General features: G+C 37.4%; 3 protein-coding genes across 6 annotated transcripts; 2 read left to right on the forward strand and 1 right to left on the reverse strand.

The window, feature by feature from the left end:
- The first annotated feature begins 729 nt into the window (after positions 1-729).
- LOC103439142 (uncharacterized) lies at positions 730-1896 on the forward strand. Its single transcript, XM_070825239.1, has one exon. It carries the CDS (start codon positions 1100-1102, stop codon positions 1637-1639), a length of 540 nt encoding a protein of 179 aa, XP_070681340.1. The 5' UTR covers positions 730-1099; the 3' UTR covers positions 1640-1896.
- On the forward strand, positions 1646-4752 carry LOC139187670 (uncharacterized). The gene is made up of 3 exons (XM_070825240.1): positions 1646-1737; positions 3321-3443; positions 4216-4752. Exons 2-3 carry the CDS (start codon positions 3341-3343, stop codon positions 4548-4550), a joined length of 438 nt encoding a protein of 145 aa, XP_070681341.1. The 5' UTR covers positions 1646-1737; positions 3321-3340; the 3' UTR covers positions 4551-4752.
- LOC103439141 (ribosomal RNA small subunit methyltransferase, chloroplastic) lies at positions 1962-8456 on the reverse strand. 4 transcript variants are annotated; one of them, XR_011583033.1, is made up of 12 exons: positions 8116-8456; positions 7683-7832; positions 7485-7541; positions 7169-7267; positions 6923-7018; positions 6453-6537; positions 6105-6157; positions 5856-5939; positions 5356-5466; positions 5051-5234; positions 4783-4925; positions 1962-2643 (listed from the first exon to the last, which is right to left on the reverse strand). XR_011583033.1 is itself a non-coding variant. In XM_070825237.1 (10 exons), the coding sequence occupies exons 1-10, from the start codon at positions 8395-8397 to the stop codon at positions 5169-5171; spliced, it is 1083 nt and encodes a 360-aa protein (XP_070681338.1). In that variant the 5' UTR covers positions 8398-8456; the 3' UTR covers positions 4946-5168. The 4 variants fall into 4 exon arrangements, 2 of the variants coding, with proteins under 2 accessions (XP_070681338.1, XP_070681339.1); XR_011583034.1 differs by lacking the exon at positions 1962-2643 and having other exon boundaries at positions 4679-4918; XM_070825237.1 differs by lacking the exons at positions 1962-2643; positions 4783-4925 and having other exon boundaries at positions 4946-5234.
- Positions 8457-11016: the final 2560 nt, after the last annotated feature.

Raw genomic sequence — 11016 nt, forward strand, 5'->3', positions numbered from 1 at the left:
ATTGGTTTGGTTGGGCTGTAATCAACATTTCCCTATTTGGTTGGCTTTGCATACGCCACAGTTTAATATATCGTTGCAATTAAAAAGAGGAAATTGCATCAATGGTTCTTTAATTTTAATTTAATTAAAGTAATGGTCCATCAACTAAAAATTCACGATCATTGATCCCTAAACTTTTCAAGACCTGCAATTATGATCATTTTCTTCAACTCCGATAGAACTTTTGTCAAAATGGGTCGTGCCACACACGAGGCTGGATCGAGAGACAAATATGGAAAACCAAATGAGAAAATTATAGAAAGGGTAACTCAACTTTAACCCAATTGGAGAAATGATCCCTCAACTTTAATCAAATTGTAGCAATGGTCATTCTAACATAACTCATTTTAACAAAATTCTAACGAAAATAACCATAGCTGCACGTTTTGATGAGTTTATGGACCAATGGTAATGGATATTTAGTTAAGGAACCTTTACTATAATTTTCTCTTAAAAATTAAAAAGTTTTAAAGCCATAAAAGTTAAAAAAATCAAATAAAAAATAAAAAGTAAATCTCAAGCAATTTAAAATTTTGGTATCTGTAGAAATATTGATATTCAAATTTGTAGAAATATTGACATTAGTTGTTTTTTATAGAAATGATGGAAATTTAAAATGAAACTTTGGGTATATCAAATCTTAGTTTAGACGAAATATAAGAGTTTTTCGATATTTAATAAATGTGTTAATAATATCGACGATATATATCAATTTTAACCTAAACCTGAAGAGTAACCGTCTCTAATTTTAAGGATGGACGGTACCAAAAAGAAGGTTTTTACATGAACGCCCGGCTTCTTAACTGGAAGGACTGAGAAGTGACAACACGCAGTCTAAGCAAACAGAAGAAGTAACCAGTTATGTTGGAGAAACAAAACAAAAACCCGAACTCATAACGCGGTCTCTGATCCTTAGAATCTCCGAGTGTCGTCATCCCGTTAAGCAAACAATTTCTTGGAGAAGCAGAAGCAGCTTTCATTACTTTCCAGTTAAACAACAGATTGATTGATTGATTGATTTCTACAGATACTGATCACTGCAAAGATTGAGACTTCTCCAATGGAATCCATGGCAGAAGCAGACCCAGAACCGCCGCCGCCACCATTCCCACCACCACCACCACCGCCACCACTGTCCGACCTTATCCTCTCCCTAGAACAAGCAACCCTTATGGCCAAACAGCTCCCTTGCACCGCCGACCCCACTCACCTCCTCCACATCCATTCCTCCCTCCACCAAGCCCACCTGCACCTCTCCAATTTTCTCTCCACACACAAATTGCCCCAGCCCCAGCGACAGAACTCCCTCTCCTCCGCCACCGGCAATGAGCCCATGCAAGTCGGCGATGGCGATGGCGACGATGATTGTGATGGCTTTGGAGAGGGGGATTCCAGGCCCACAATTGACATGGTTGAGGAGCAGATGAGGGATTGCTTCATCAAGAACAAGCGGCCCAAGAGGCGGCTTTCGCCTTCTGCGGCGGCCCTGGCGGAGGAGAGGCGGATGAACGGTGATGGGTTTGTGGGGAGTGTGAAGGGTTTTGATCCTCATGGCTCAAAGGAGAGGGCTTTGGAGCTTGTGTACCAGTTTCATGGCTGAGCTGGGTGGAAACAGAGCAAAAACAGGGGAAACTACAGAGGAGTTCTGTTGCGTTTTGCACTGCAATGAATCCGACGATTCACAAGGACATGAATACAGTGAGTTTTTTGTGGTTACTATTTGTTCTAATGTATGGTTTTGTTTATGTGATGGAATAGAAATGTATGATTGTGGACTCGATGGTTATGGATTTTCGTCGATTGATAGGAAAGTATCAGTAGTAATATGTTGAATGAGAAAATTGTTCTACTTGTCAATATCTCTGCAAAAAAATTAATTGGGGGCAACCTTTTTACTGGGACTTATAACAAACACAACGACACGAGTGATAATATATTTTCTTAATTTCGTAATATTGCAGCATTATGCAGTGAACAAATCTTAATCACTGTCTAACCTTTGAACATAGTTTATCGGTCATATATGCTGCTTCTAACAAGTCTGCCGATGTTTAATTTTTTTCCTAGGAACACTTTGATGGAGTTTTTCCAGCTCCTTGTACGTATTGTTGCATTTGCGTTTGAGTGAAAAATGCTGCAATCCTTCAGCTCATGTGCTAGAACAGGCTATGCTCTCTATATTGTGATACTGTAAATGCAAATTGTGAAACTCCACAAGATCATCCCTGGATTGATCTTCTGGTCTTGACTGCTGATAAATCGCAACGTTGAGTTGGCAGAATATAATTGACCAACATTTTCCAACGCATTTTCAATCATCATGGGAGTGCATTGTACTGAACCGCAACATCTTAGATTTCCCATTAAATGCAGAGTGATATCATCTACACATAGGAAAGAATCCAAAGCATAACTCATGTGTTGTTGGAGAATGACTACTCTAATCCTCGTTACAGTGCGCTGGACACCAATAAGGTTGAGACTGCAGTAATTATGCCCCTTGCTTCATGGCAGGAACAAGTTTATCTTGACTTTTTGCCAAGAAATTTTTGATATGTTCTGAAAAGCATGATCTTGAGTGTGGAAATCGAAACAACCATCGATCTGCAGCACAAGAAAAAATACATCAATCTACAGTACTCGTGGTAAATCAGTAATAGATTACAGTTTTGATGGAATTGTTCTGTTATGTTCTCAATGACTTTCTTCCCTGTAACTGAAGAATTGCATTCCTCTCTTTTTCTGTTACTTAAAAGTTAAAAGAAAGAAAAACCATACGCAATGCGGCAATGGTATCTCTTGTTCTTTCCCCCTCTCTTTATAAAGGTTTCAGCCTCCTTTCATACCCTTAGGGGGCAACAGTACAACCGATAAGCATATATCCTCTTTCCCAGCAATTGATATATCATTCTGGAACAAGGTAATCATCCCAGCCTTACTGTTTCTGTAACCTTCTTCCTTTGACTAATATGTGTATACACACTACTCTTATTACAGTTACGTTATTAGTCTGAATTTTGCATGCCAAGCCAGGTAACAATTTGTAAACTCGTGCCTTTTAATTTTGCATTTTTCACTGAAAAAAGGTAGTTTAGTGCCCAGAGCATATGTAGCCAGACCGGATGTAAAGGGTCAAGGTCTCTCAGTGCCTAGCACCATGTGGTTGTTCGCTAACTTGAACTATAACGGATTTATGTATTCTTTCGCCTTTCAAAAAATTTCATCAGGTAGAACAATTGTTTGGTTGAAAGACTGATTATATTTCTCCTTTTTTGATATAGTTTCACCTTGCAGTCAAGGTATGAAGTTCAAGCCTTTCGAATTAGAAGTTAACACTGGAACAGCTCCGCCCCAGTTCATGGACTGCAGGTTCAAGGGTTTTCTGACTCTACTGATTGAGGAGGGTGAGTAAAACTTGGATTCTTAGTGCTATATCGTTCTTCTTGTTTGCATCGGCAAAACTAATCAGATTCGAATTTTCATGTGTTACTACCTTACTATTGTTTAGTCTTGCATGATCATTAAAGTAAGTTGTCTTTTTAAATTATGAAAATTGGGTGTTCGTTGTTGCTTAATTAGTAATTCATCGTAACAGAAACTTCAAAAACACAAAAACATAATCCTGAATTATGTGTCTGGACTTCAATTTTTTAGCTCAAAAAGAGAGAGGATATTGGAGAAATGACAGGGAGAAATGACAACGAATGACCTTAGCCAAAAATCATAATAAGTTAGCATCTAAAACTTATTTCGACTTAAAAGTTACTTTGAAACGCAAACAAAGCGGGTTTTTGCTTTCTCAAATTTCCATATACATCACACTTTTAATGTACTTTGAAGTAATGAATTAAGCCATGGAAATGGTTTTTAGGGGGAGACTTGGTGCTAATGTTACTTACTAATTTACTATAATTGTGCATGTTCTATTAATACTAATGATTGTGGAAGCCGATGATCTTCTCTGCATTTCTCTTCACATCGTTCCCCAATTCTCTTTTCACTTGCTTCTAATTCTAGTGAGGACTGTATAGTTACAAGTATTATCCCTACATCGTTCATGATAGTTCGTCAAATTCCCCTCAAGATGAAAGAAAATTTTGGGTTACAGGTATGGTTTATTGGGTCATGATATTCCTGCATACTTGCAATCTCATCTTTTTGAAAATACCAGAGCAGATCCTGAGTTCTGGACCTGGTTAGCCACGGCGCATGCGCTGCGGAGAATGTTTCTGAGCGAAAATGAGGGAAGGAAGAAGATTATCATCATAGACATAACTGTGAACCATGTAGGTACCAAGAAGATGGTGGATAAGAAATCAATTGAAACCCAACTCATGTTCGATACGCTGATGATGGCCACTATTGCCGGCAAAGAGCATAGCAAATCAGAATTGGTTGTTGGGTTCACTCACTATAACATCACTCAATACGCTTGGTTTGAAGTCTCTTATCGATGTTTATCTCTGAAAAATAAGATGGTTTATCATCTCGAGTCGACTCACAGAACGTAAACGTGATATATGGCGTCTACATGGTACATGAAGGATTAAGCTGGCAACAGAAAGCAGCAGGGGCGCACAATAAGATCAACTATGAATCGACGGTTGATGCTTCCCTTGTGGTTGCAAGATTTGGGTGATTCAATGAATGTAAAACTTTGTTTACTCATTTACCCTCAAAAGTTAGCACCACATGGATCAACATCAACCTTAATATTTCTAGCATTAGTCTCTTACTACTTACCCGGCACTCCGACTTTTGGGATGCTTGAATGAGTGAAGAGGAGTCTCCCTGCCAAAGGCTTTCTATCCGATCTTCCGAACCAGACTTCCCTAATCTTGAATGATTTCCATAAACTTCATTTGATATGATCCTCTTACTGTATCCTACCACAAAAACAAAGACATAACAAATAACATACAATTTGGTAACCTTAAAAAAAAAGAATACACAAATTTATGACTCCGTTGGATCATATTACACCTTAAACAATGCATTAATCATTATGAACCTTGTCATATGGTTCATGGGCAAAAAATGATGCTTTGGCCTACAGCTACGTCCCCTTAAAACTATTTTAACCCCGCTTGCATAAATGGGGAAACTATACTTCAGGGAGAGCACAAATCTTATTGTTTCGTGATCAAATTGTGCAACTTCACAAAATCATCCGTGGATAGCTCCTCTGGTCTTGACTGGAAATGAAAAAAAATAAGAATACGAATGAAGTTAGTAGAATAGATTCTGAGGCAGGAGCTTAGAGAACCTTTTCCCACATACTTTGTGCACAGGAAAAGGAAAATAGCAAATCAATACCGTGGCTGGACGACCAACCGTTCCCAAAGCATTTTCAATCTCCATGGGAGTGCATATGTGCTGGAGTGATCTCCGCAACATCTTTCGCTTCCCATTAAAAGCAGAATTGACCTGTATCAGCAAATGCAAACAAGGTATCCTATAACGAGGGCAAAAAGGAGAAGGGCAGTGTTCTAATTAATCTCGCTGGCAATCAAATCGTGTACACTTGACAACGGTTTCAAAGCTTAGCTTGTGTATTGCGGGAGAGATGAAATAATGGAATAATACATGGAAATAACAAGAGATTGACCATTTTTTTCATCTTAGACACAATATTGATATTTTGACTGGAATGACTATTCAAATCCTAACCCCGTACTACTGTGTGTCAGATATTAATAAGATTGAAATTTCAGCTTCTGTTGCTTGCGGACGTTAGAGGACGAATGCACTTGATGCAATGAAAATCTGTAATGATAGTCTAAAAGAATGATACCGACTACAGAAATTGAACAAACCATTGAGAAGAAGCTTTTAGTAGAGGAAACTGGGGGGTAGTCTACAGGTTGCTTCAGTTTAAATTTAACAACGGCAGCATCAACCTGCAACATAAGCAAAATCAGTCAATCTGCATTTGTGGTTAGTTACTATTCGGTTGAAGTCTTTTAAAAAAAATTGGTCTGTTATGTTCTCAATTCATCAAGCAAATTACAATTGACATCGTTAGAAGGCATAATTTTTTCCTCTAGGGGATTATAAATTCTTACATTAGGCTGAGGAAAAAATTTTGTCCTTGGGACCTTCATTATGAATTCAGGATCTGAAAAGGGAAATGACAAACAGAACCCAGGTCAGAAAAAAGAATATGTGAATAATTTGAAAGTAACTTGGTACGGCGCCAGAACTCTTCAGTAACAAACATTGATGTCTTCTCCTTGTTATCTTGTATATCTCCTACGAATACTAATACTCGATTGCCAACAGTGGTTAAAGGAGGAATAACATGACATTTATCAGACCGTAAGTCTAACTCATCTCAGTCTTTCAGTAAAATTTAATTAAATTAAATGATCAATAGCCTAATATGTACAACTTAAATACAAAGATAGAGATACCTGAAAAGAAATTGACGAAGATACTGATGGGCCGGTACTCGGATGTCCGCAAAGATGGTTCCACCAAGCGCAAAGCTGCCTCCTCCTGAAATAACATTACCATTATAGTGATGGAAGGAACCAAATTATGACCCATATCAGATCCATAGATTCAGAAGTCTATGGATCCAGTTTGATTTGTTCCACTCCTAAAAGGGCGGCCCCAAGCCAATAAGGCTCCCCACTTTGCGAGGGTCGGGGGGGGGAAGGAACGTCTACCATACACAGCCTTACCCTCGCTTTGCAAAGAGGCTGTTTCCACAACTTAAACCCGGAGTCGCCCTAAAAGATCCAAATTTATTACTATCCCCCATTTCCCTATCCTATTAAGCTTTTAGCTTCATGCTATGTTCGGATGAGATATACAATCCAGATAACATTTAAGTGAAAACCAAAACCTTTACAATCATAGATTAATAAAGAATTCCAACCTGGAGTAAGAGAACAACTTCAGAAAAGATGTCCCCCATTGGGAGAAGTTGTTTGACAACATCTGTACTTATATTAAAGGGTATATTAGCAACTACCTGCAATGAAGAGAATGAGCTATTTTAGATTCTTGTAAACTTGTAAACATGTAAAAAGACTAACTGTTTTCATTTGAGCATGCATCGTTGAGAAATTAGCAGGTCATTAGGAAGTCAAATTCATTCTAAGCAATCAAGCAGGGTTCTCACTTTTGCAAGTCTTGAATTTGGACCAGATGGCTCTATACTTCCCAATAAGGACGACATATGTGAGTGAATGTGGCATTTTACAAAGTCCTCGTTCAAAACCTACAGGTTTCAGTTGAAGAACTTGAGTTGCTATTCACAATGGCATCAGCAGTAAACATAAGGAGTAGCATAAACATTTAAATTCCATTATGTCCAGAATTCATAGGATCTTGCTCCAGATCAGAATACCTTTAGAAATGTACTACTACCAAGGTCCTCTAGAATGCTCGACAAAATATAACATTCTGAGGACATTTGTGAACACAATGTGGTTTACCTTCAACCGGTCAGTCTGCGCAAATCTTTCACTCACAAGAGTAGCCATGTGTGAATCCTAAAGCACATAAAACATTATTCCAAATCAGTACACAACACCAAAACAATTTGACATTGCGACAAATACCACTCTTTTCGCAGAATTTCAAATTCAAAGACCCATTGCATACGAAAGAAGAAACACACACACAAATACAACCTTTTCGATTGCGAGCACAACTGCACCAGCACTAATAAGAGTATTAGTCAAAGAACCTGTTCCCGGCCCAATTTCTAACACCACATCACCTTCCCCAACATCGGCCGCAGCAGTGAGCTCATCGTTGATTTCAGAGTCCAACATATAATGCTGCAAATACACCAAAATTTAACAAACTAAATAAATTCAGAACCAAATATATTATAACAAATCAGATGCTGCTTACCCTTTCTAGCTTACTACACACAATAAATTTTGGCAAACATATACGAAAACATAATTGGAACAAAACCCACATCTTAAAATCCTATCAATTCCACACATTTTCTCAGCAGCCAAACATAAAATTTGAAAAGAAAGAAAGAAAAATTTGATTTTCTGGGAAAAGAGAGAGAGAGAGAGAGAGAGAGAGAGAGAGAAGGAAATGAGAAACCTGGCCGAGGGATTTTCTGGGAAATCGGCCTTTGGAATTGAGAGCTGTGAGAGTGGCATGGTAGTCATCTGGGTTTCTTCTGCTTCGTCTTCCACTTCCACTTCCTCTGGTTGTTTTACCAGTGCAAACTCTTATATAACAAGGTGAATATGCAGGTGTTCGTGCGCCGAGCGTGCTATTGTGCACTGGCAGTGGAGTTTTCGGTTTCAGAGTTTCGATTGGGGATGATATTGGCGGGAGAGATTGCCGAAGAAGAAGAGGTGCCGAGTTCATGGGTGCCATTGTGCGCCGGCAGTGAATATCTTCGGTATTTTAGTTTTTTTTTCATTTTTTGAAATAAAATTTTATTAAGCCCAAAAGAGGAAACCAATTTCAAAAATGGGTGTGCAATCCACACATCTCTTTTTACTTCTCATACATTTTTTAATAATTTTTTTCATTTGATATTCTTTAATTCATCTCATCTGACGGCCGAAATTTAAAAGAATGTGTAAGAAGTTAAAAGGGGTGTGTGGATATCACATCCCTTTCAAAAACAAAGCCCAAACTAGAATAAACAACGGAGGTGATTTTCACACATCATTTTTAGTTTTTTAAAGCTGATTTATTTTTTATTGTCGATTTGAATAAAACAAATAAAAATAACGGCTAAAATTAAGTAGAAGTGTGCGAGAGATGTGTTTGTCATTTCCCCACAAACAAATGGTCAGACTCTGACAAATTAATGAACTTAACTACCTATTAACCAACTCAAATGAAACTGCAATCCATTTTCAAGCAGCTATTTCTCATGGTATGTTTACAAATAACTGAAGGATCAATATGGATATCCATTAACTCATCAATTATAATTACATATAAATTACAACACAAAAGAAAAGGGCTAGCATGGTCGACGGATCACTAGGTTTATCAAGGCAATAGTCAATATATAGGCTCACAAGTCACATCTAAAAAGCTATTGTCTCATCAACTAGCTAATTAGAAGTGTATGTGGACTCTTCCTTTAATTAGGTAGTTGATGAGACAATGACTTACAAAGCAATGATCATTAGCTAGTCTAAGAGGATAATTTTCTTTGTTCAATGTTTGATTGGTACGTTGTCTAGCACCAGCGACAACATTAAAGCAGGCTTCTGTAAAGGTGCTTTGTAAGAAAAGAAAGTCATAAGAAAAGATCATTAGGAGCTACAGGGACTTAGGGCTGATTTGGTATTGCTGTATTTTGAAAAAAAATTGCTGTGAGAATAAGCGGCTGTGCTGTGAGAATAAGCGGCTGTGAAATAAATCAGCAGAGTGTTTGGTAAACTTTTTTGTAAAAGTGCTTTTGGAAAAAAAAGCAGTCAGATAGTTGGTCTTTTCATTAAAGGAGCACTGTAGCTCCGTGTGCTTTGAAAAAAAGCCAGTTTTCCAAAACTGCAAATAACAGCTTCAGCTTTTTCCTTTGATTTCAGCTTATTCTCACAGTAGCTTCCAAAATAAGCCATTTTTCTTCAGTTTACCAAACACCTAAAACCCTCACAGCTTTTTTTCATGGATGTTTTTTTTTTTAAGCACCTCACTCCCAAACCACCCCTTATTGTCTACGTTGCCAGCAGTTATCAAGGCAAATGGTTAAGCTTTCAAGACCTGATTCAGGTTCTTACATTTTTTTACTTTTATCCAACACTTTCCGTAAGTTCTTCAACAAACTAATCTATTTATGCAGGAAGGGAGCATTTGGCTTCTTCGAGGGGCACAGAAGTTTGATCATAAGCGAGGATGGAAGTTATCAACGTACGTCTACTGGTGAATCAAGCAAGCTATTATCAGAGCCCTAGACAACCAGTCTAGAATAATTAGATTACCAGTGATAAGCTAACCTAATAAACCCTTGTTCTTAAACAATTGCATTTAGTTCTTTTTGTTACACTGCTTCCACATTTTGATTGAGGTTGTCTAATCACTTGGCTATTGTTTGAGATGTTATTTGGAAGATATAATTTTTGAATTGGATTCATTCATGGGTTTTGCTTAAGATATCATTTTTGGGTTTAAGAAATTTGTAGGGCTTAAGTTATGTTAGAAATATAGTGCAAAAGTTTTTGTCTCTTCCTGAGTTAAGCATTTAGTTATTGGATTGCATGAAATCAATATTTAAAGAAATTTTTGTATAAGAATGCATTGGTGGGAATTTTTTACCCAACAAATTAACATTTTTATGAGGTTATGCTGAATGTGCCTCATATGTTGTGTTGTAGGTTATTTGGGTATGGTATTGGAATACATGTTTTGCAATCTGAGGATCCGGAGAAGAAGATGGTGGAAGAAAAGTGGTAATTATTTTATTTAATTTTTATTCTTGCATGTTTGATTTTGATTTTGATTTTGAGTTTTTTATGAAGTTTTCATCCTCTACAAAGCGATGAAAAGTTTTTACAGATCATGTGCAAGGAAATCACACCCTCAAACCGTTGTCACAAACTCGTTGGGAAAGTCGTATCAAAAATGTTAAACCCATAAGAGAAAGCGCTCAACAGATAAGAGATGCTTTAATTCACTTGGCAAATACTAATGAAGATCCTAAGTTAAAGAGTGAAGTCAAATCCCTAGCAATTCATGAGCTGGAGAAGGCATGACTTGTTGTTTGCTATTAATATTGTTAGCGAAACTCTTCAAAAAGAAGGCATGCATATTGATGTTGCTACTGATTAATTGAAATGACTTATATTCGTTCTTGATCAGTACAGAGAAATTGGATTTGAGGAGGCAACAACTGAAGCTAAGAAAATGTCAAGAGAGATGGGGAATGAACCTGTTTTTTGTGAGAAACACATTATTCGAAGAAATAAACAGTTGAATAGAGTGATAGTGAAGTGGTAAAACAATCAGCTATTGAAGCTTTTAAAGTTGATTACTTCA

The sequence above is a fragment of the Malus domestica genome, chromosome 07, assembly GCF_042453785.1.
Source record: "Malus domestica chromosome 07, GDT2T_hap1".
Taxonomy (NCBI): Eukaryota; Viridiplantae; Streptophyta; class Magnoliopsida; order Rosales; family Rosaceae; genus Malus; species Malus domestica.

What these genes read in the sequence shown, in the direction of transcription:
- LOC103439142 (XM_070825239.1), top strand. Translation starts at nt 1,100, where the DNA reads ATGGAATCCATGGCAGAAGCAGACCCAGAACCGCCGCCGCCACCATTC.
- LOC139187670 (XM_070825240.1), top strand. Translation starts at nt 3,341, where the DNA reads ATGAAGTTCAAGCCTTTCGAATTAGAAGTTAACACTGGAACAGCTCCG. An exon ending in GACTCTACTGATTGAGGAGG is followed by an intron (nt 3,444 to 4,215) that starts GTGAGTAAAACT and finishes ATACCAGAGCAG; the next exon opens with ATCCTGAGTTCTGGACCTGG.
- LOC103439141 (XM_070825237.1), bottom strand. Translation starts at nt 8,397, where the DNA reads ATGGCACCCATGAACTCGGCACCTCTTCTTCTTCGGCAATCTCTCCCG. An exon ending in CTTCGTCAATTTCTTTTCAG is followed by an intron (nt 6,158 to 6,452) that starts GTATCTCTATCT and finishes TTCCCTTTTCAG; the next exon opens with ATCCTGAATTCATAATGAAG. An exon ending in CGGTTGGTCGTCCAGCCACG is followed by an intron (nt 5,235 to 5,355) that starts GTATTGATTTGC and finishes TTTCATTTCCAG; the next exon opens with TCAAGACCAGAGGAGCTATC.